We start from the raw sequence: 25,906 nt of genomic DNA, 5'->3' as shown, positions 1-25,906 counted from the left end.
AGAGAAATACATTTCATTCACCTGTACAGACACTATCATATGAAAATGAAAATTTGCCACACTGAAGTTATGCCTTGCAAACTATATTTTAATCCTTCATTGTTACCTGTTAAAAGTGCAAAGTAAATGTAGAAGTATAAAAGGGGAGTGAACAGTATGACACTCATAAAGGAGGTAGATGACAGTTTACATACTAAAATTTTATGTACATTAACCGAACAGTGGACACAATAATCTGAAGAAGGGAAACACCGGATTTTCCAAATGAATATTATATAGTAAGTACTTGTCTACTTCTCTTCCCATTCAGTATGTTATTTACTTACTGATTCTCTCTCTCTCTCTCTCTCTCTCTCTCTCTCTCTCCCTCTCTCTCTCTCTCTCTCTCTCTCTCACACACACACACACACACACACACACACACACACACACACACACACACACACACACAGACACAGACTCGTACGCACGCACTCAGACACATACACTTAAATGGGGGGCTTGTCCTTCAACCACAAAATTTTCCTCATCGAAACTTTTCTCTGTGTAGTATTTTGAAAGCACTGTAAAATATTTCTAGGGATGAAAGCATTTAGTTTCCATTTTCTGTTACAGTACGTTTAATCTGTGTCCATCCTTAGGTGAACTAAAATAAAATCGAGTATAACAGTTCTTCCTGTTCTACGTATCAGTACCAGTAGAATAGCTTCCCACTGTGACTACTGCTAGGAATAGTGATGATTAGAAAATCTGAATAAAGCGGATGAAAAGACTCAGGCTGACATTTATAAATCGTGTTTGCAGTTTAACACTGCTCGAAATGGCTATACATTCAGTGGAAGACTGGATTCTGTTACATTTACGTGTTTCTTGTCTTGTAAATACGTAGTGATAACAAGCCTTCATTTCACCTTGTCTTACTAGCAAGATAATATTCAGACTGTAACAGTATTTCCCTATGAAAATTATATGTTTCGCCAGTCTAGAATCTCTCTTTGAATTCGCAAAAATGATGCAAATACCCATAATACTAATGTTTTGGTCTTTGCTGAAACTATGAACAAACACTGTTCATAAGTCGCTTAACAATCCCAGCATAATGATGTGACCATGATCACTCTAGAGATATTTCTCCTCTATAATTAAAATACTATACAGCAATAGTAAACGGAAGTGCTTATATGCCAGTGAATGTTCATTGCTGGATTATAAGTTAGATAAGGTGCAATGTAAATAAGACCTGTATGGAAAATATTAGTTTTGCTAACAACAAGAGAAGTCTGGAAAAGAAAAGGCAATGATGAAGAATACATAGCATACAAGGCAATAGGGCAGAAACAGCACGGAAGAGGCTATTGGTTGTCTCTGGATATATTTAAAGCATGGCTCCCACAAGTTAACCAAATAAATTTTAAAATATCTTTGAGGCAGGAAGACACGACAAGTGCGAGCAGAGAGATACAGAAAGAATTGGACAGAGCAGCTGAATCGCTGGGGAGAGAGTTTTGAGAAGAAAGTATTAACAATGGAAGTAATTTAGCATATGGATCAGAACAATGGCACTGAGAGAAAACGAAGACATGTACAGAAAAGTTGAAATACTGGAGAAGAAGTAGGGAACAACAGAAAATGATGTATGTCAATTGTCCGTGGTTCTTAGAAGATAAAAGGAAACTGAATAATGTGAGTGCGTAGTGAGTTAATGTTTAATTATTTGTAATGGGAACGAAGAATATGACAAACTGCGTCATTCGCCTAGAATGATCTGCGAGAAGCTTGGAAGATATTAGTCATGTCGACTGGAGTAGGTAACTGCCAGTCCTCGTTTATGTACACACTATTCGTTTTAGTTACAATCGCAACTTGATTGATCTTACGTATTCCTACAGACAGTAGAAGAATACTGTTGCACTTCAGGTTTGTTGCTGTGAATTCTTCAAGATCATTTATGTATCCTGTGTTTACCGAAAGAATCCAGCCATTCCTTTTAAAGAAGTGAAATTTCGTCACTAACGAACTGACAGATGGCCTGCGACGTCACTGTAAGTGTCCCCACCTGTTAACTAACGCTCGATGTGACATTTGACAAACGGTCCAAATCGTACGCGTTATTCGACATAAAAGTTTTCTGGATATGGTACCACGTCATAATGTATAAAACTACTGCCGCTGCAGAAAAACCAACTTTTTGGCCACAGTTGCAACGGCCTTCTTCTGGGTCATTAGACCGCTGCAACCGTGGCCGAAACGTTGGTTTTTCTCCAGCAGCAGTAGTTTTATATATTATGACGCGGTACCATTCGCAGAAACCTTTTGTGTCGACTGACTCTGGCCGAAAACTTACGCAATTATATGTAGGCGTCAAGCTCATTAACATATCTTATGACGGAACTGAGTTGTTCCTACCTAATATGCCATAAAAATATCCAAAAATGAAAGCATGGAAAATAAACCTAAACCACCACAGGTAGTGACGGGGAACACAGCCGTAGTAAAAGTAGCTGCGTTCAACGTTTGTCGTAGGTAGTGAATATGCAGTGAAGATTTTCCTCGCTTATCCTCAGTACCAAAAGTCTGTTGCCTTCCACTTCAGGCGTCAGGCCACCACTGTAAGAGAGTAGAATCCCATCCCTAAAAGAACTAGTGCAGGAATCTGATTATGTCGTGTTTTCTACCGATTGAGTCACTGTTAATTAATTGTGATCTAGTAACAGACTCCTTACAACCTATTAATTTCCTTACTGCTGACTTTCTGGCTTATTTGGTAAGAATTGTGTTTGTGTCATCGCTGAAGGATTGGGGTCTGGTGGTATGTGGTAAACTCAGTGGTAAGGCAGTATCATGCGTAAACAAAACACTGGCGTAAGCATCGCTCCTGAGAAATGCTATGATAAACAGTACCGAATCGCATGCCAGTTTTAGCGACAGTGTAAACTTTTGCTCCTTACCCCAAAAATAATAATGAGACTGTTAAAGTTATTTTAGAAATCTAACTCAGTAACTGGAATACAATACACGATCATCTCGAGGATACAAGTGTAATTTCAGTCAAAATATAATAAATTAACTTGGTCCACCTGATTCTGGAACTGACGCTCCTATACACATGATAGAATTTAATTTTTTTGGTGAAATATATGCAAATCAGCTGTCTTCAACTTTCAGACACATTTCTTTCTGAAATTCTAACCTAGTTACGATACCAGTTACCTTGCGTCCAAATTTGGCTTCTTTTTTATGTGCTTTGTGTTATTGTTTTGATAAATAATCTGATTCAGAGAAAGTTACTTGCAGTATGAATTAGTTTAGGGAAGCATGCAAGTGAAAGTCAGAGTGAGCGAATATAATCCCTGTAGACGTCCTGTTAAATGCGCCTCTCACGTTTCAGGAGACAATGGGTGCAAACTTGTTTAACAAGCAGGTAATTCGTAACTTCTTCCGAAAACAACGATTCATGTGTAATCAACGTTACTTAACACTAAATATTTAAATGTTGAGCTCTATTATTTGTGTGCTGTCCTCTGTAAAATCGTTAATTCACGGTATTTTTGCATGTTATACAAATATTAAGGCCTAAACTCGAACGGCATCAACAGTTTATGTAAAAAATAATAATCACAAATTTTGGGAGCTAAGACTCTGTAAAAAATCAGTCATGGATAATTTCAGTTATAGTGATCGGTATAAAATACTGGAGCAACTCATCGTCTAGGAAAATGTCATGTATTACACAAAAGGAAGTAATTAGTATTACTCTACGTAAGGGTATTGTAGTAACTGGCGTAAATTCAAAAAGAAGTAAATTATGCAGATGAATGTAGCCGCATAAAATTTAGAACTAAATGTGCAAGATGCTTCTGCGTATATTTAAGGGTGTATTATTATTTGAAAAATAAGTAATAGTTGTTCATTCGATTAAACTCTGGCGGTGATCCCTTTAGAGAAAGCTCAACTATCAATAAACAGATGAATATACATTAAATTATTATCCAAGAATAAAAAAAATTCGAAGGAAAAATCAATTCAGGGATACTTATCATTCCGCATAAACAGCAACAAATGTTTTAAAATATAGCGTGGAAATTAGTGTCTAGATGATCTAAAATGTTTGGGTTAATTAGTAATATAACTGACACTATTATTGTAGCTTATTCTCTGTTCACAGCACCTTTGCGGCTTGCTTTTCTCATAGGCACGAACTCAGCCACTGAGGTATATAATACTTCCTTCCTTCAAAGGCACGTGGATGGCTTCACTGAGAAGTTGCCAGAGTAACCGATATGGCTGTCACTTCGTTTGCCTAAACATTCTCACCATGTGTGTGTGTGTGTGTGTGTGCGTGTGTGCGCGCTCGCTCGCACGTCTGGCCGCTGCTTCATATGAGTCACAATTACGACCAGCCACTCCTCAATGAGACATTATCATCACGACTAGCTGCTCCCCAATTAGACCTTATCCTATTGTGGAGAACGAATTCTACGAGCATTTGTCGCTTTTCAATTTTATGGCATTCTGTCTCACATGACCTCTGTATTATTTGTACATCGTACTTCATTGCGGTTTGTGCCACGTCTTTATTATATCGTTTTCTTGCCTCTCTATCAATTTTGCGATTGATTTTAACCTATCTTTCCGATGAGTTAGAGACTATAAATATTAAACACAGCTCAGAGCAAACGACAATGCAATATAAATTCAATTTTTTCTCTCATCCAAAGGGGTGGGGGTGAAATGGGTTAGTAACACCTGACATCTCGGCTGCCGTGCAGGACTAATGTGTCGTGCAGGTAGTATTGGGATAAGGTATGTGAGTGGACGAGCACATCTGAGCCAAGACAGGTGGCGCGAGGGGGGGGGGGGCAGTAAAAGGAGATGGATATTGCTTTCTTGTCTGTCTGTCTGCGCAGTACCAATTTTGCAATTGATTTTAAACTAACCACGATGAACTGTAGACTTGAAATTTTAAATGTAGCTCAGAACTGGATGGCAATGCACTGCTAACTAACTTTCTTTCCTGTTCTTTGGTGGAGGGTACTCTGTGTACCAGTGCCATTTCCCCCTTTTCTTATTCCAGTGGTTCACAGGAAGAACAATTGCTGGTAAGCATACATATGAGCTCAACTCACTCTAATTTTTACCTCCACATTCTTCCCATGAGGTATGCGTAGAGTGGTTTGATATATTGTTTGAGTCAGGTGAAGTTTCCCGCACGTCTCAGTTGTAATCTCATCAAAGTGTCTGAAATCAACTGAAAAATTTACACTGATATGACTAAAAAGCCGAATTTAAATAAAACTAAACTAAAACTCTGTCCGAACAGGCCTTGGAAGACCCAACGTTACCGACCGGCCGCCATGTCATCCTGAGCGCACAGGCGTCCCTGGGTGCGTATATGGAGGAGCATGTGGTCAGCACACCGCTCTCCCGGCCGTAGGTCAATTTACGAGACCGGAGCCGCTACTTCTCAGTCAAGTAACTCCTCGGTTTGCCTCACAGGGACTGAGTACATCCCGTTTGCCAACAGCGCTCGACATACTGGATGGTCACTCTTTCAAGTGCTAGCTCAGCCCGACAGCGCTTAACTTCGGTGATCTAACGGGAACCGGTGTTACCACTGCGGCATGGCCGTTGGCAGAATATAACTATTTAAATAAAAATGAAATTTTAATGTACCATGTTCTAAATCAGACTAAAAAATGCAAAATAATTTATGCCAGCCCCATACAGATTCTTAGTCCCATACAGACAGCTCCGAAAATTTGTGATAGTGAATTTTTGACAGCCATGAAAATTCTTGTAACATTTAAAACGAAAAACGTTTGGAGCATGCAATACATAATTGTTGCATGAAGAGTTGCCTACTTGCTTACTAACTGATGCATGAATAGTTCACCTCTGTAGTGTTATCTATTGAATGTGACACATGCTTTTCGTTTCAAATCTATTAAAGATTCACAAATTTGCAGAACACTCTGTATGGGGTTAGAAATTTATATGGGGCTGAGAAATGAAACTGAAAAATTAATTTTTTTTCAAATAATTATTATTCGGGTCTGGCACAGGGCTTACCGATCTAATTGTAAAGCCAGATGCCGCTGTGTCACTGTGTACATGATTTGGAGTTGGTTGTTCACGATTTTTCCACTCAGCCTTAGGACAACATCAGACATTCTATCAGCTCCATGCCAGACCGTGTTGCTGCACGTATTGCAGCAAAAGGTGGTCCAACTCGTTTTTAATGTTCTACTGTATTTGTCTATTTGTACTCACTCTATTTGCTTACTTATCTTGATCTTGGGATCACTTGAATCTCTATCTATATCATTAAATCTAATAAATTTCGTTTTTACTCCCCTCTCGGTGCTCTATTTTCAATATTCCAGAGTGTATGTAAGGAGCGATCAAAAAGTTTTCGTTAGAAGGCCATACAATCCATTTTCGTTAAGCCAGTCAGGCAAAATCGCCGTGAGCACTGAGGCAAACATTCCGTCGACGCACTAGGTTGAAGATACCCTGTTGTAAAATAACGTGTCCTGTAGCGTGAAGAAGACCGTAGCTGCCTGCTGCACATCCTCATTCGAGAGGAATCGTCGCCACTACACGGCCTTTTTTTTTTTTTTTTTTTTTTTTTTAAGGGACCGAAGCCATGAAAATCGCATGGGGGGAGATCAGGACTATAGGTCGGGTGCTCGAGTGACTCCCACTTGAGTTGGCGTAACTTCTGCGTTGCGGCATTTGGGACTGGGGACCCCTTGTCACGCAGCGTTCCACAACGATGGTTTTCGACAGACGTGCTACTCCACACACATTATTCCTTCTTCGATGGATGTGTACCGGCGTTTGTCCTACGGCAGCCAAGAAAAGAATAACAGCACGTTGGTCCTGCTTTGGACGAGTTTGATAATTTCCGCATTTACTTCATGCCGTCGGAAAGACGCGAATGCCATACTAGTCTCTTGTATCCATATCGATGCTTATATACCTGTAACGGAGTGGTGATATGTTGCGTGAACGCTGCAGCAACGCTTTCAATCTGAAGCTTTTTGATAAATACCAAAAGCTAACAGTTAAATTAACAAGATTTTTTTTAAAAATATTGTGAGTCATAGTAAGAAGGACGGTTTATAGGCTGCTAGGTTTCTAAACACGCCGTCGCTTGTATGAACAAAAAATTTTTGATAGAAAATTGTTTAACTATTCCTTAGACCAGTGGTTCCCAACAGGTGGTCCGCGGACCCCCAGGGGTCCGCGAGCTTTGCCAGAGCGGTCCGCAAGATGCTGTTAGATTAAAGAATATATTAAATATGTTTCGTATGATAAGAGAATTTTTTGTTTTGGCCGCTTCCTGCATGAGCAGAGCTTCAGCGAACGCTAACTTCCGCATCTAGCGTCTTCCTAGAGCCTACTGACACTAGCACACCTTGTACGAAATTATTGTTTTTTTTATTTGTCACACATGTCTACTCAATGCAATCTCAAGTGTAGTACACTTTAAAGACCAATACACTCAGTTTTAACTTTTTCCTGTCATTTTCAGTTCATACTCAATTTTTATTTTTTTGAGGAGTTTGTTATACTAAACACCCAGATTTGAAGACAAAGGTTTTGAGCAATAAACAAAAATTTAACAATAACAATGATGGCTAAATTGAAAAAGTTTTAAGCTCAATATTTTTTCAATAATGAATATGTCAATATTTTTTCTAAGTACCAAAAATAGAAAATATATAAAAGACTCTTAATTTGGCTTTTTTAAGTACTTGATACTGTGATATGACAAGGTAGCAGTCATGCTCGACGAGGGGGTCCTCGAGAAAATTTTTTTGGAAACCCCTGCTTTAGACAATATGTTTGGGATTTTTAACAGACGGCGTAAGAGGGTAAATCATGCGCAAAGTGTTATCCAACACTAACTTGTATTTAATTTATCGCTAACAAGAAAGTTCTTCCGCTGGTATTCCTCTGTAACAAAAGTCATCTTCGTCCTGTAGATATAAAACGTGTCAAATTTACAATTGAAGGCTGCTGGCGGGGAAACAGTAACTGGTACCACCGAATATATGCGACCGTGATAAACGTCCACCAGCCCTGCACCAGCCCGTGCTACGGCGCACGTCAGCCGTTAATATGCCCCCGTCTTCCGTATACACATAACTCACCCGTAATAAAAGATATGGCAATTATGTAACGACCATGCGCGCGCTCTAGCGGTAAGACGTATGGGGAGAGATTGATATTCGAATATGATTCATTCTACTACTGCCAGGGTGCAAGTTCCAGAGAACCACGATGTTTCCCTTAGTACGCTCGTATGTTTCATTTGTGGAGAGTGCTATTGCTTAAGCAGGCCTGAATTGTGGTTAAAAGTCGTGAAGCGCATTAATTTACATTTTCCTTAACAAATGTAAACGTGTCTCCAACATAATGTTTTGCATTTGTTTGTTGTGATGTTTCGCATTTGTTTTGTGACAATTCAGCATTGTCTGCGTGAATATCTGGTTGGTCAAACAGTTATCTGGAGGTCGGAGATTAGAGATGAGCAACACTTCGGTATTTCTCTGAGGGCAAGAAGTGACGAAAGCGTTCAGAAAACTGTGTGGATGTCTGAACAGTCGCACAAAGCATAGCGCACATTAAAAAAATAATAATTCCACAAATTTTACATTCTTAAAATGTTATTTATGAACAGAAACCAAACAAAGAGATTTTGGAATGGTGCCATTGTTCTACGGCGAAGGTATTAGATATAATCTCTGACGTGCTATCTACAGGACCAAAAGATGTGTTACTAAACATCACTTCAAAATTTCCTCCGAAAAGCTGGCCATACACAAGTCCGCATGTGATGAAGGACCCACCCCTACTAAACACTGGTAGCTAATTACTATATACACTGTAAGACTACGAAGAATGGGCCCATCCCTACTAAATACTGGTAGCTAATTACTATATACATTGTAAGGCTACGAAGAAATTATACGATCTAACGGAAATCGGTAGAAATACATGTACAAATAAATGAGTGCCATTTAAGAAAAATTGGATGATTTATACAAGAGTAAGAGATTCACAAATTGAGAAATTCAATAACGCGTTGGTCCACCTCTGGCCCTTATGCATTATTCGGCGTGGCACTGATTGATAGTGTAATTGGATGTGCTTGTGCAAAATTCTGTCCAATCGGTGCGATACATCGTCAAAATTCCGAGCTGCTTGGAGAGCCGCGATGGTCGCATTTTGAATTCAGCCCCGTTGACAACCGATGACGTTTGTAAAGATGCCCCGGACAGCAGTGGGATACCAACGCCACTATCTCCCTCTATACAGGGTGAACCAGTGATCGTGACCAGGCCAAATATCTCACGAAATAAGCGTCAAACGAAAAAACTACAAAGAACGAAACTCGTCTAGCTTGAAGGGGGAAACCAGATGTCGCTATAATTGGCCCGTTAGATAGGTCAAACGGATATCAACTGCGTTTTTTTTAAAAATAGGAAGCCCCATTTTTTATTAAATATTCGAGCAGAACGTAAAGAAATATGAATGTTTTAGTTGGACCACTTTTTTCGAAGTGTGATAAATGACGCTTTAATAGTCACAAACGTATAAGTACACGGTATCACGTAACATTCCGCCAGTGCGGACGGTATTCGCTTCGTGATACATTACCCGTGTTAAAATGGACCGTTTGTCAATTGCGGAAAAGGTCGATATCGTGTTGATGTATGGCTATTGTGATCAAAATGCCCAACGGGCGTGTGCTATGTATGCTGCTCGGTATCCTGGACGATATCATCCAAGTGTCCGGACCGTTCGCCGAATAGTTACGTTATTTAAGAAAACAGGAAGTGTTCAGCCACATATGAAACGTCAACCACGACCTGCAACAAATGATGATGCCCAAGTACGTGTTTTAGCTGCTGTCGCGGCTAATGCGTACATCAGTAGCAGACAAGTTGCGCGAGAATTAAAAATGGCTCTGAGCACTATGGGACTTAACTTCTCAGGTCATCAGTCCCCTAGAACTTAGAACTACTTAAACCTAATTAACCTAAGGACATCACACACATCCATGCCCGAGGCAGGATTCGAACCTGCGACCGTAGCGGTCACGCGGTTCCAAACTGAAGCGCTTAGAACCGCACGGCCACACCGGCCAGCTCGTGAGAATCGGGAATCTGAAAAATGTCGGTGTTGAGAATGCTACATCAACATCGATTGCACACGTACCATATTTCTATGCACCAGGAATTGCATGGCCACGACGTTGAACGTCGTGTACAGTTCTGCCACTGGGCACAAGAGAAATTACCGGACGATGACAGATTTTTTGCACGCGTTCTAATTAGCGACGAAGCGTCATCCACCAACAGAGGTAATATAAACCGGCATAATAAGCTGTACTGGACAACGGAAGACCCACGATGGCTGCGAAAAGTGGTACATCAGCGACCTTGGCCGGTTAATGTATGGTGCGGCATTACGGGAGGATAGGTAATTGGCCCCCATTTTATCGATGGCAATCTAAATGGTGCAATGTCTGCTGATTTCCTACGTAATGTTCTACCGATGTTACTACAAGATGTTTCACTGCATGACAGAATGGCGATGTACTTCCAACATGATGGATGTTCGGCACATAGCTCGCGTGTGGTTGAAGCGGTATTGAATAGCATATTTCATGACAGGTGGATTGGTCATCGAAGCACCGTACCGTGGCCCGCACGTTCACCGGATCTGACGTCCCCGGATTTCTTTCTGTGGGGAAAGTTGAAGGATATTTGCTATCGTGATCCACCGGCAACGGCTGACAACATGCATCAGCGCACTGTCAATGCATGCCCGAATATTACGGAAGGCGAACTACTCGCTGTTGAGAGGAATGTCGTTACACATATTGCCATTTGCATTGAGGTTGACGGATCATTTTGAGCATTTATTGCATTAATGTGGTATTTACAGGCAATCACGCTGTAACAGCATGAGTTCTCAGAAATGATAAGTTCACAAAGGTACATGTATCACATTGGAACAACCGAAATAAAATGTTGAAACGTACCTACGTTCTGTATTTTAATTTAAAAAACCTACCTGTTACCAACTGTTCGTCTAAAATTGTGAGCCATATGTTTGTGACTATTACAGCGTCATGTATCACAAAGCGAAAGAAGTGGTCCACCTAAAACGTTCATATTTCTTTACGTACTACACGAATATGTAATAAAAAATGGGGGTTCCTATTTAAAAAAAAACCGCAGTTGATATCCGTTTGACCTATAACAGCGCCATCTAGCGGGCCAATCATAGCGCTATCTGGTTTCCCCCTTCAAGCTAGACAAGTTTCGTTCTTTGTAGTTTTTTCGTTTGACTCTTATTTCGTGAGATATTCGGCCCGGTCACGTTCAATGGACCACCCTGTATAGCGCGACAACTGGGACTGATGCTCGGCGTGCCATTTCTTTTCACAGCAGGACCTCTTTGGCTGTCATCCGCGGCACTCTTACAGCACAACAGTACGTCAATGACATTCTACGCCCTGTTTTGTTGCCCTACGCGCTTAGCCAACCTAGTCTTACGTTCTAGCAAGATTACGCTTGGCCTCACACGGCGAGAGTTTCTACTGCTTGTGTTCTTCGTGCTTGCCAAACCCCACTTTGGCCACCACGGTCACCGAACCCTTGCGTAGTTGAAAACGTTTGGTGCAGGTAGGACCCTCCAACCAGGTCGATATTTTGAGGATCTAACTTGCCAATTGGACAGAATTTGGCACGATATCCCTCAGGAGGACATCCAAAAACTCTCTCCATGAATGTCAAGCCGAATGACAGCTTACGTAAAGGCCAAAGATGGACTAACGCGTTACCGAGTTGCACAACTCGTGTATCTTTCTCTCAAATAAATCATCCAGCTTTTCTGAATTTGTAATAATTCGTTTGTCCGTAAAAGTACATCATATCTACCGATTTCCGTTCAGTTCAAGAAATTCCTTCCTGCTGTGTGTATTTTTGTTCTAGAGTGTACGCGATACATTATGAAATACCAAGTGAAAGTTCTTTTGGTAATGAAAGTAAGTATTGGGGATATAAACTATAGAGAGGGGCAAAGCCTTGGATACAGTAAGTGGGTTGGAATGACTGTAGTTGCAGTTGTTATGGAGAGATTAAGACACTTGCAAAAGATAGTGTTTAGCTGCATCAAACTTGTTTGGCACTGAGGCATATTAACACTGTCACATCTCAAAATACCAGTCAATATTTCTCACTTTGAAACTGAACACGGGGAAAACGCAACGTGCGTCTTAACTATATAGATTTATTAGCTTTCTCAGAGCAAGCACATCCACTGGGAAAGCTGAAATCCCCACAAAAAGTAACATAACTGTATCCATTATTTGGTTTGGCCGACTAAAGATATCCATGACATAGATCATGCTACACATATAGTAATAGTTACCTCTTTAGGCGAGAGGATAGAGATGTAGTCCTCGTAGATGAACCTGGCCTTCTCCTCGACCACATCGGGGTTCGACTCCTTTTTCAGATCTTCGCAAGCAAGCCAGAAAAGGATGTTTTCTTCGCTGTATTCACAGCGCAGAAAGTCGCGGAACACCTTTCTGCCGGCTGTAAATGGGGAAAAAGATTTTTAATTACTCCAATTGCAGTACCACACAAACATAGGTATATGTGCACTTAAAATATATGCAGGGTTATTCATAAGTATTTCCGGGTCTTCAGAAGGCGACAGAATAAATGCCAGAAAACAGAAAAACTACACGCATCGGTAAGTAGAGTCTCTCTCCAAGTTCAGATTCGTAATGTGCGCCATAGCGTAGGTGGGTAGCTTACCAGCAGAGGTGTGTCGGAACATCCTCACAAATCAACTACTCCGTACCGAGGAAGGTGGCGCTGTGGTCAGCACACTGGTTCGCACTCGGGAGGATGACGGTTCAAACCCGCGTCCTGCCATCCTGATTTATGTTTTTTCGCGATTTCCCTAAATCGGTCCAGGCAAATTCCGGGATGGTTTCATTGAAAGGTCACAGCCGATTTCATTCCCCACCCTTCCCTTTTCCGATGGGATCGATGCCCTCGCTGTTTGGTCCCCTCCCCAAATTAGCCAACAACTCAACTTCTCCGTTTTGTCACATCGAATTAGTTCACTCTTGCAGATACAGGCAACACAGTGAACAGATTTTCAAAGCGGGTTGCTGTCGTATCTTTACAACAAGTTCGTGTGAGCGAGTTTAATGACTCTGATGCGCATAATGACGTTTGCTGCGAAAGGAAGGGTGCGCACGAGCACCTGTAATGTGAGTGCAAATCTTGGGGAGATGCTCTATGTGGTATTTTCTATATGTCTTCTAGTATTCACGCAGTCGTCTTCTGAAACCCTGTGTATTTGACATTCATTGCTGGATTAAGCTGTCCTCTAGACTATTCCATTAGTAACGGTCTTTAGTGCTAGGCAAGGAATTTTTCTGACTGTTTTCTATTGCCGTCTGCCTGTGTAAAGCTGGGAAGAAAAAGACTCATAAAATGAGTACTCAGAAATATGCGGGATGACCCAAAAGTGCGTTAACATTTGAAAATTTAATACTCCCGAAATAATGTAGGTAGAGAGGTAAAAACTGACACACATGTTTGAAACGACATAAAGTTTTACTGAAACCAAAAAAGTACAAAAATGAACACCATTGGGGCAGCATATGAAACAAAAGCAGTAATTTGCATAAAAACTGATTTTTAACAAAGACTATATTCTTTACAACAAACGCTCAACATGTCGGCCTTCATTCATCAACAATACCTGTAGTCGAGGGACAATATTGTAAACAGCACTGCACAGCATATCAGTAGGTATGGTGAGAAATTGGAGACGGATGTTGTCTTTCAGCATTTCTAATGAGGTCTGACTGTCGGGGTAGACTTCCGACTTCAGATAACCCCACAACCACTGATCACACAGATTGTGGTCGGGGAACCCCTGGAGGCCAAACATGTCGGAAGTGGCTGATCCTCACTAAACGATGTGCGCAAGAGGTCTTTCACCGTGCACCGGATTCTCCATTCTGATAGTAAAGCTTCACTGACATTGCCTTTGCTGATTTTATACGAGGTCTGTTCAAAAAAATTCTGGAACATTCGTGATTTCACGACAAATGGTCTGTTGGAGAGAAATGCGGTTAGTTCTCTGCACACGCCTGTGTTTAATGTGTAACTGCCGGAAGTTTCATTGTTGTATGTCTGTTTGTTATTGTTCAGAGCTGTATTGAGTAGAACGTTCTGTCGCATAATTTGCGGCTCGAGATGGCACAGTTAGATGAGCAAAGAGTCTGAAATAAATTTTGTGTGAAACTCAAGAGAAGCTTTGCAGAGACACACCAAAAGATGCAGGAAGCCTACGGCGGTGAGTGTATAAGCCGTCCTTGGTGTTGCGAATGGTTCAAACGTTTTGAAAATGATCGGACGCAAGTGAAAGATGACGCTCGCTCAGGACGCCCTTCGACGTCTACCGACGACGCTCATCTCAGGAACGTCAACGAAATTGTGCGAGCCAATCGAAGACCGACCGTCCGAGAGATTGCAGAAGAGTGTAACATTTCAGTTGGGTCATGTCATGAAATCCTGACATAGGATTTTGGAATGAAACTTGTTGCCGCCAAGTTCGTCCCACGGCTCATGAGTCAAGATCAGAAAGTGCCTCGCAATCAGTGAAGAACTTTTGGATCTCGCAAATGAAAAACGAGATGTTCCTTAAGAGAATCATAACTGATGAGATACTGGTCTACGGTTATGATGCTGAGACCAAGATTCGATCTTCTCAGTCGCTCGGGAAAGGTTCTCGCCGGCCGTTGTGGCCGAGCGGTTCTAGGCTCTTCGGTCCGGAACTGCGCGACTGCTACGGTCGCAGGTTCGAATCCTGCCTCGGGGGATGTTTGTGATGTCCTTAGGTTAGTTAGGTTTAAGTAGTTCTAAGTTCTAGGGGACTGATGACCTCAGATGTTAAGTCCCATAGTGCTCAGAGCCATTTGAACCATCTGAAAGGTTCTCAAAGACAAACAAAAGCTCGTCTGGTCAGGTTACATGTCAAAGCCATGTTAACAGTTTTCTTTGACTGCGAAGGATTATTACATCATGAATTCGTGCCACAGGTACAAACTGTAAATCTATGGTACTATTGGGACGTTTTGCGACGCCTGAGTGAAAATATGATAAGAAAACAACCTGAAATGTGGCGAGAAGATGCATAGATAACGCGCCAACACATTCATCGCTGTTGGTGCGTGACTGTTGTACAAAAAACGAAATCACTTTGCTGCCTCATGCTCCATACTCTCCGTACCCGGCCCCTGCGGACTTTCTTTATTTACAAAGTTGAAAACCCCGTTGAAAGTACGAAGTTTTGCAACTATGGACGAGCACATTGCAGACGGCGCGCGATCCAACAAGAGGCGTACGAAGACTGCTTCCGGAAGTGGAAACGGCATTTGGAGCGGTGTATCAATTGTGGGAGAGAATACTTCGAAGGAGACCAAGCACTGTAAGTAAAATATAATCGCAGAAAAATTTTGAGGATAAAGCTACAGAATTTTTCGAAGAGACCTCGTATACGATTTTCATGCGGAGTGACTGATGTGTTGCTGTATAGCGCCATCTGTTGGCTAGTTGTTTCACTCGTTTTTGGTCTCAATAAAATGCCATGTCGTTTCAGACTTATGTGTCAATTTTCACATCTGTACCTACTTTATTCCGGGAATTAGCGCATTTTCAAATGTTAACGGACTTGTAGATTATGAGTGGTAGATTATGAATGTTTCTTCCTTTCTTTTATTTTTTTTTTTTAAAAAGAACAGGGACAGAAACTTTTGACACAGTGAAAAGAGATCTACTACTTCAGGAGGAAGACATCCAAACAGCAAATAATGCTGCACCAACCCCTCCCAAGTTCTACAAGTCCCTCCAGGTTCTCGAAAGCCATGAACTCCGCCTCGCTTTCAGCGTCGTATTACCTTCTCCCACGAGGATCTTTAACAGCGCATCACATTCCTGCCTCTCCTCACTTACATTGAACACCTCCGCAAAGACGACTCCAATAATCCTATCGTTTCCACTCTGCTTTCGAATCCTCATACACTGCCACACCTTTACCAACACATTCCACCAACTCTCCCCTCACATATCCTCCACAAGCTCTCCCAGAGAAATTTCAGTCATCTCCCCCTTCCAGATCATGAACTGAGCCCCGACATTAGCCCACTCCACCCAATCCGCCTTATCAGTGCTTTCTCTCTCTCTCTCCTCCCCACATATCCTTACTCCCACTTTCACTTCTGCCTTTCTTTGCACCCCCGACCGCTTTTCAAACCAATCATTAGAGTCTCCTGTTCCCCCATCTACTTTTCAGCCCCAACAACCATTCCTACCCCACTACTGCAATGCACCAGCCGTCTATCGTTTTACCACAACATTCCTACCCTCTCCACCAACCAATCTTTTCCCTTGAACAACTGACTCCCTATCTCGACGGAGGTCCTTCCAATTTCTAGTGTCAGAAAGGTGCATCTTTTACATGTAAGTGTTTTGGCAACATGTTTGAAATGGTGTACATGTGCGCTTATTATACACTCCTGGAAATGGAAAAAAGAACACATTGACACCGGTGTGTCAGACCCACCATACTTGCTCCGGACACTGCGAGAGGGCTGTACAAGCAATGATCACACGCACGGCACAGCGGACACACCAGGAACCGCGGTGTTGGCCGTCGAATGGCGCTAGCTGCGCAGCATTTGTGCACCGCCGCCGTCAGTGTCAGCCAGTTTGCCGTGGCATACGGAGCTCCATCGCAGTCTTTAACACTGGTAGCATGCCGCGACAGCGTGGACGTGAACCGTATGTGCAGTTGACGGACTTTGAGCGAGGGCGTATAGTGGGCATGCGGGAGGCCGGGTGGACGTACCGCCGAATTGCTCAACACGTGGGGCGTGAGGTCTCCACAGTACATCGATGTTGTCGCCAGTGGTCGGCGGAAGGTGCACGTGCCCGTCGACCTGGGACCGGACCGCAGCGACGCACGGATGCACGCCAAGACTGTAGGATCCTACGCAGTGCCGTAGGGGACCGCACCGCCACTTCCCAGCAAATTAGGGACACTGTTGCTCCTGGGATATCGGCGAGGACCATTCGCAACCGTCTCCATGAAGCTGGGCTACGGTCCCGCACACCGTTAGGCCGTCTTCCGCTCACGCCCCAACATCGTGCAGCCCGCCTCCAGTGGTGTCGCGACAGGCGTGAATGGAGGGACGAATGGAGACGTGTCGTCTTCAGCGATGAGAGTCGCTTCTGCCTTGGTGCCAATGATGGTCGTATGCGTGTTTGGCGCCGTCCAGGTGAGCGCCACAATCAGGACTGCATACGACCGAGGCACACAGGGCCAACACCCGGCATCATGGTATGAGGAGCGATCTCCAACACTGGCCGTACACCACTGGTGATCGTCGAGGAGACACTGAATAGTGCACGGTACATCCAAACCGTCATCGAACCCATCGTTCTACCATTCCTAGACCGGCAAGGGAACTTGCTGTTCCAACAGGACAATGCACGTCCGCATATATCCCGTGCCACCCAACGTGCTCTAGAAGGTGTAAGTCAACTACCCTGGCGAGCAAGATCTCCGGATCTGTCCCCCATTGAGCATGTTTGGGACTGGATGAAGCGTCGTCTCACGCGGTCTGCACGTCCAGCACGAACGCTGGTCCAACTGAGGCGCCAGGTGGAAATGGCATGGCAAGCCGTTCCACAGGACTACATCCAGCATCTCTACGATCGTCTCCATGGGAGAATAGCAGCCTGCATTGCTGCGGAAGGTGGATATACACTGTACTAGTGCCAACATTGTGCATGCTCTGGTTGCCTTTGTCTATGTGCCTGTGATTCTGTCAGTGTGATCATGTGATGTATCTGACCCCAGGGATGTGTCAATAAAGTTTCCCCTTCCTGGGACAATGAATTCACGGTGTTCTTATTTCAATTTCCAGGAGTGTATTTCATTTTACCTTTTATTGTTATTGTTTTTAACTACCAGTGCAAAAGTCGTCCATCGTATATCTCAAAACTTCTACTTTATTTTTCACCTTTAAAAAGTTTTAAATTCAGTGTAAGTATCTCCGCCATCTGTTTCTTGTTTTTTCATCTGCTTTACTATGTTATTGTGCACTGGCTGAAGGCCAGGTTGCCTGTACCACTGACAGCCCCCCCCCCCCCGCCCATATGGGGTGTGGAGGAGATGAAATGACTATAAAGGGAAAAAAAAGAAGGTGTTGCACCTACGCAGAGTGCAACAGACAAAAAAACTAAATAAATGGGAAATAAACAACTGCTAACTAAAGGGAAATGATAACAGAAACATGAAGTGTCTTAGAGCAGATGCAATAAAAATATTTCAAGAGAAGCAACTGTGAAGTGATAAGAGTAAGAAAAAGACAAAATGTAGACTAGTTACGAGTAGATAACACATTTCATCAATTAAAATCGCAGATGGCACAGTGTATACCAACAGAAGTAAAAGTTGTACAACAATTTCAAGAATTATTTAAATTTTCATATAGCTCAAGACGAGCATTTCCGTTGTCTAAGTGTAGCGTATTTGACTAGTAATTGAAACGTTGTGGGTCCTGACATCGTTCCCATCTGCTGCTAAAGTTTTGAATTAAAATCATAACCAACGACGTCCGAAGCCTTCCGACATAAGGAGGTCGTCTACTTCTGCCAACAGCATTGGAAAAAAAAAAAAGGACAGAAGTTCTGGGAACGTTCTTGACCTTGAGGGTGGGAAAATGCCATTAAAATGTGGAAGAATCAGCAATGATCAAACGAATTAGATCGCAGAAGACAATCCAAACGACTGCAACACGGACGCGTGATGTGTATCTACAGGGAATGTAGCTTGTACTTAAAAACGTTTCTTGATCTCTTCACTGGTGAAAGAATTAATCGCCATCTGTGCCTCTGGGAAGCAATTAAAAAGGGGAGGTGACTACGAGAAAAATATTGAATAACAAACGAAATGGTAACATTCTGCTACTCAGTGTGTGGAACGTATGGAATTTAGAAGTTGAAATGTGGCAGCGAAAATTTGAAAAGGAAATGCAAAAACTGAGTCTAGATATAATGGGGAACAGTAAAATGAAATGGAAAGAAGATACCGATTTCTAATCAGACGAATATTGAGTAATATCAGCACTAGCAACAGAAAATGATGGAATGGGAGTACCATTCGTCATAAAAAGATAGTTTTGACTGAGGGTGAGCTACTGTGACAAGTTCAGTGACAGGATTATTTCATTAGAATCGATGGCAAACCGACCCGAACAATGACAGTTCAGGTATACATGACGAATTCACAAAGTGAAGATGAATAAATAGAGAAAGTGTGTGTATGTATATTGATCGAGTAATTCGCTATGTAAAGGGAGCTGAAAATGTAGTAATCATGAGTGATTGGAACGCTGTAATAGGGGAAAGAAAAGAAAACAGAGTTGTGGAAGAATGTGTGCCCGATAATAGGAATGAGAGAAGAGGAAGACTAACTGAGTTCAGCAATAAATTTCATCTGCTAACGGCGAATAAACTGTTCAAGAATGACAACTGAAGGAAGTACACTTGGAAAAAGCCTGGAGACACTGACAGATTAGAACTGGAATACACTCCTGGAAATTGAAATAAGAACACCGTGAATTCATTGTCCCAGGAAGGGGAAACTTTATTGACACATTCCTGGGGTCAGATACATCACATGATCACACTGACAGAACCACAGGCACATAGACACAGGCAACCAGAGCATGCACAATGTCGGCACTAGTACAGTGTATATCCACCTTTCGCAGCAATGCAGGCTGCTATTCTCCCATGGAGACGATCGTAGAGATGCTGGATGTAGTCCTGTGGAACGGCTTGCCATGCCATTTCCACCTGGCGCCTCAGTTGGACCAGCGTTCGTGCTGGACGTGCAGACCGCGTGAGACGACGCTTCATCCAGTCCCAAACATGCTCAATGGGGGACAGATCCGGAGATCTTGCTGGCCAGGGTAGTTGACTTACACCTTCTAGAGCACGTTGGGTGGCACGGGATATATGCGGACGTGCATTGTCCTGTTGGAACAACAAGTTCCCTTGCCGGTCTAGGAATGGTAGAACGATGGGTTCGATGACGGTTTGGATGTACCGTGCACTATTCAGTGTCTCCTCGACGATCACCATTGGTGTACGGCCAGTATAGGAGATCGCTCCCCACACCATGATGCCGGGTGTTGGCCCTGTGTGCCTCGGTCGTATGCAGTCCTGATTGTGGCGCTCACCTGGACGGCGCCAAACACGCATACGACCATCATTGGCACCAAGGCAGAAGCGACTCTCATCGCTGAAGACGACACGTCTCCATTCGTCCCTCCATTCACGCCTGTCGCGACACCACTGGAGGCGGGCTGCACGATGTTGGGGCGTGAGCGGAAGACGGCCTAACGGTGTGCGGGACCGTAGCCCAGCTTCATGGAGACGGTTGCGAATGGTCCTCGCCGATACCCCAGGAGCAACAGTGTCCCTAATTTGCTGGGAAGTGGCGGTGCGGTCCCCTACGGCACTGCGTAGGATCCTACGGTCTTGGCATGCATCCGTGCGTCGCTGCGGTCAGGTCCCAGGTCGACGGGCACGTGCACCTTCCGCCGATCACTGGCGACAACATCGATGTACTGTGGAGACCTCACGCCCCACGTGTTGAGCAATTCGGCGGTACGTCCACCCGGCCTCCCGCATGCCCACTATACGCCCTCGCTCAAAGTCCGTCAACTGCACATACGGTTCACGTCCACGCTGTCGCGGCATGCTACCAGTGTTAAAGACTGCGATGGAGCTCCGTATTCCACGGCAAACTGGCTGACACTGACGGCGGCGGTGCACAAATGCTGCGCAGCTAGCGCCATTCGACGGCCAACACCGCGGTTCCTGGTGTGTCCGCTGTGCCGTGCGTGTGATCATTGCTTGTACAGCCCTCTCGCAGTGTCCGGAGCAAGTATGGTGGGTCTGACACACCGGTGTCAATGTGTTCTTTTTTCCATTTCCAGGAGTGTATATCGTGGTCTGGCAGAGATTTCGAAATCACACATAGGATGGTAAGAAATAGCCAGGAGCAGATATGGGCACAAATCGCAGTTTATAAATGATGATGATTAGATTGAAGTACAAGAGAATCAGTGATACTGAATACCACTAGAGACAGAACAGTTGAAGAGGAATGGACACCTCTAAAAAAAGGTTATAACAGAAGTTGGAGACGCAGATATAGTAGTTACAAGGAAGATAACTGCGAGGTAGCCTAGGACGGCAGATGAATACTTCATTTGATTGACGAAAGAAGAAATGTTCTCAGAAAGACAGCAATACAACAATATAAGCAACTTAGGAATGAAACATACAGAAACTGCGGGGAAGCAAGGCGGAATAGCTGCAGCAAAACTGCGGAGAAATCAGAAAATAAATGGTCGTCGGAAAGGATAATTCAGCTTATAAGAAAATTAAAACAACCTACGATGAAATTAAAAGGAAATGCGTCAAAATTAAGAGTGCGGAAAGAATTTCGTGTTAAATGCAGAGGAGAAGGTGGAAGTAGTACAGCGAAGGCCTCTACGTGGTTGAGGAAAGTACAGTGAAGGTCTCTCTGAGGATGAAAAACTGTCACATGGGCTACTAGAGGGAGATATGGGAATCGGCATAGATGACATAAGAGATTTAGTGTCAAAGTGAAATAGAGCTTTGGAAGTCCTACCCATGAATTAAGGCAGAAGACATAGATAACACTCCCTCGTAGTTTCAAAGATCCTACAAAGAAGTGACAACAAAACCACTAATCAAGTTGGTCTGTAGAATCTACCAGTCTGGAAATATACCATCAGAAATTCACAAAAATATAATCCTCTCAATATCGAAAATGGCAAGGCTAGACAAGCGCGAATATGGAATGGAGGTAAGGAATGAAAGTGGAAGCCGCCTGGTAGAATTTTGCACAGGGCATAACTTAATCATAGGTAACACTTGATTCAAGAATCATGAAAGATGGTTGTATACATGGAAGAGGTCTGGAGATACTGGAACGTTTCAGATAAAGTATATAATGGTTAGACAGAGATTTTGGAACCAGGTTTTAAACTGCAGGGGCAAGTGTGGACTCTGACCACAGTCTATTGGTTATGAACTGTAGATTAAGACTGTAGCATCTGCCAAAAGGTGGGAATTTAAGGAGATGTGGCCTGGATAAACTGAAAGAACCAAAGGTTGTGGAGAGGTTCAGGGAAAGCATTAGGGAACAATTGACAAGAACGGAGGGAATAGATACGATAGATGAAGAACGTATAGCTTTGAGAGACGAAATAGTGAAGGTAGCAGAGGATCACGTAGGTAAAAAGACGAGGACTAGTAGAAATCCTTGGGTAACAGAAGAAATATTGAATTTAATTGATGAAAGGAGAAAATGAATGCAGTAAATGAAGCAGGTAAAAAGGAATACAAACGTTTCAAAAACAAGATCGATAGGAAGTGCAAAACGGCTAAGCAGGGATGGCTACAGGATAAATGTAAGGATGTAGAGGCATATATCACTAGGGGTAAGATAGGTACTGCATACAGGAAAATTACAGAGAGCTTTGGAGAAAAGAGAACCACTTGTATGAATATCAAGAGCTCAGATGGAAACCTTCTTCTAAACAAAGAAGGGAAAGAATAAAGGTGGAAGGAGTATATAGAGGGTCTCTACAAGAGCGAAGTACTCGAGGACAATAGTTTGGAAATGGAAGAGGGAGTAGATGAATATGAAGTAGGAGATATGATACTACGTGAAGAGTTTGACAGAGCAGTGAAAGACCTACGTCGAAACGAGGCCCCGGGAGTAGACAACATTCCATTACAACTACTGATAGCCTTGGGAGTGCCAGCCCTGACAAAACTCTACCATCTGGTGAGCAAGAAGCCTTCAAGAAGAATATAATAATTCCAGTCCCAAAGAAAGCAGGTGTTGACAGATGTGAAAATTACTCCGTTGCATGTAATATCGTCTCTGTTTGTTAATTCACCATTTCACGTTTTTCTTTGATGTCATGTAGACATCTGTTATTATTTACGTAATGAGTCTGTTAGTCCGTAAATTAAATTCGACATTAAGGTATTAATTTTACTTCAAGTAAGGGAGAAACAAGTAGAAATGCGTATACTTACCGGCACTTTTCATGAGTCTGTCGAACGACTTTCCCCAACTCCGAATTTCTTCCAGCGAAGGCCTGCAACAGAATTCGAAAAAAAGAGTTAAAATATGATACGAAAGGTTACTTTTAAATACCTTACAGCAGATTATGAGACCTGGCAAATTTTCTACTAGACGTACGTCTTTATCTTAAAAGGGGAAGTTGCTGCTGGTACTGTACAGTTGGCAAATCACAGTGCCCCAGTTTTGCTCTTCGTAAGAGGTCTATCGTCCTTAACACAACACGTTATTTTCCGCTTTAATGTAGTGCAAGATATTTGTTCGCGTTTGAGTCGAAAACTGTTAAGGACAAAGCAGAAAGTATATCAGAATCGGCCAGGGAACCTGCCACCTTCATGTAGTCTGTCTCCTGTCTTTTGGTATGCGGGCGTGATGTTCATCTAGGAGAAACGTGCAATTACGACGTCAGGATAGTATGTTGAACAAGTCTGTAACACAAGCTTTATGAAATATCGAAATTTCTAGTGACCGATTGTCGATTTATAGGTACCGACTGTCACACATGCAGATTACTAAATTACTGAGTAACGGGTTGGGAATAACACAAAAAATGTTATTAGGCCGACCTTATCAGGGAGAAAACGAATCTCGCGAATCGTGGCAGTGAAACTGTTTTCAAACTGTGTGTCGTTGACACCTCTTAGAAAAGGCGCTACTATATCTATTATTCGAGCTTTTGACAAACGGTTTTTCTGAAGAAATTTGGTCATGTTGGATAAAACACATTACTCAATGAACTTTTAAAACACAATGTTTGGCCACAAATACCTGCCTGGATAGCAGAGCGCGTTAAATAACCGACTTCAAAGATACGGGGAGGCGAACCCGCCTCGAATCACATCCACCTCGTGGTTTAATGACGACGGCTGGCGAGTCCGCCAGCTGGATATGGTTTTCACGCGGTTTCCCACATCTCACTACACTGGTGTCCATAATTCAAAATTAAAGAAACGAACAGAAATTTTGTAAAGTTGCGTTTATTTTTCCAGAAAACAGTATAAACAAACGATATTAAAGCAAAAACAATTTAAAGAATACAGAACGTAAGCAATTGCAACATGCATAACGGTAGACAAAAATTTTCTTCATTTTTTCCAACTTAACTGATTTAGACACACATTCCGACAACCGTTTAATGTGCTCAGTATGGAGTGTGACCATCTCTGGCCGCAGTGCAGGCACAACAGCGCTGAGACATGCTGTAAATGACGTCACTCCCATGTTGAGGCAATAACGCCCATTCCTTCTGCAGAGTTGCTTGCAAGTGTTGGCGAGTGGTTGGTGCATTCTCACGTGATGCAACCGGTGTCTCTAGTGCAGCCCAGACTTGCTCTGCGAGATTCGAATCAGAAGAGCGAGCAGGCCAAGCCATGCGTGCAAGTTTTTCATAAGGACCCAAAATCTTGTCACGATATTTGACAGCAGTTACACCCTACGAATTTAACCGTACAAGTTCATGAAGAGCTGTTCGAGTGGTCAACATAAACCCTCCTCGACATCGGTCTCTTTCCACACTGTTTTGATCCCGAAGTAGTGTTTCACGTGCTCTCCAGATGCGAATCCCTCGAGAATCACTCTTCAATGCAAATCGGGAGTCATCTGTGAAAAGAATATTGGCCCTCCATTCGACCGTCCAGGTGGTATGTTGACGGTTCCACTCTAGACGTTCCGTTCTGTGAAGACGTGTCAGAGGTACACACGTAGCACGTCTCCGACAGTAAAGGCCACTCTGCAGATGAATTTTGTACACCGTTTGCCTTGATGCAACACGTCCAGTGGATGCTGCGAGGTCAGATGCCATTTTCCGTATAGTAGTAAGGCGGAACCATCTTCCCCTTACAGCCAAATAACCGTCCTCTCTTTCTGATGTCGCCTGTCCTGCTCTGATGTTCGGTATACAGTTCCAATCTCTATGAACTGTCGTCACATTCGAGAAACAACAGAATGTTTCGCGTTAAGCCATCGAGCCATATCATTTTGCGACTGTCCTGCATCCATTCATCGTATGTCCCTCCACCGCATAGTCTGCTAGGTGTCTTCGCTGCCATAGCGCCTTCTATGACTGTGTACTCAGCGATTTTGGATGTGCGACTACCTGGCCGACTCTGTCCCGTTTAATAGGTGCCCTCTCTTTCTGATGTCGCCTGTCCTGCTCTGATGTTCGGTATACAGTTCCAATCTCTATGAACTGTCGTCACATTCGAGAAACAACAGAATGTTTCGCGTTAAGCCATCGAGCCATATCATTTTGCGACTGTCCTGCATCCATTCTTCGTATGTCCCTCCACCGCATAGTCTGCTAGGTGTCTTCGCTGCCATAGCGCCTTCTATGACTGTGTACTCAGCGATTTTGGATGTGCGACTACCTGGCCGACTCTGCCCCGTTTAATAGGTGCCCTGAAGTGTTCTCTGGCGTGAAGGTTCATTGACCGGAATGCCATCTTCCCTGCAGAACACGTTCGTACGGACGTCTGCTGACAGTTTGTGCGATTAAATCGTGAATTAGACACGGGACGGGGAAATAGTGGTTTGTTGCTTTAATTATGGACACCAATGTACGTAAATAGCGGGATGGTACCAACGTTCTGCCTTA

General features: G+C 43.2%; 1 protein-coding gene and 1 pseudogene across 1 annotated transcript in view; both read right to left on the bottom strand.

Annotated features, from left to right (window-relative positions):
* The window catches only part of LOC126088363 (uncharacterized), an 859,329-nt gene that overhangs the window by 7,903 nt on the left and 825,520 nt on the right, over positions 1 to 25,906 (bottom strand). The window contains exons 5-6 of the mRNA XM_049906501.1: positions 23,268 to 23,329; positions 12,454 to 12,620 (exon numbers count right to left, since the gene is read on the bottom strand). Coding sequence (XP_049762458.1) covers positions 12,454 to 12,620; positions 23,268 to 23,329 — 229 coding nt within the window. The remainder of the gene's footprint in view (positions 1 to 12,453; positions 12,621 to 23,267; positions 23,330 to 25,906) is intronic.
* Positions 5,516 to 5,633, bottom strand: LOC126089855 (5S ribosomal RNA; annotated as a pseudogene).

This window comes from Schistocerca cancellata, chromosome 6 (genome assembly GCF_023864275.1).
Source record: "Schistocerca cancellata isolate TAMUIC-IGC-003103 chromosome 6, iqSchCanc2.1, whole genome shotgun sequence".
Taxonomy (NCBI): domain Eukaryota; kingdom Metazoa; phylum Arthropoda; class Insecta; order Orthoptera; family Acrididae; genus Schistocerca; species Schistocerca cancellata.
This window is presented reverse-complemented; position numbering and strand designations above follow the sequence as displayed.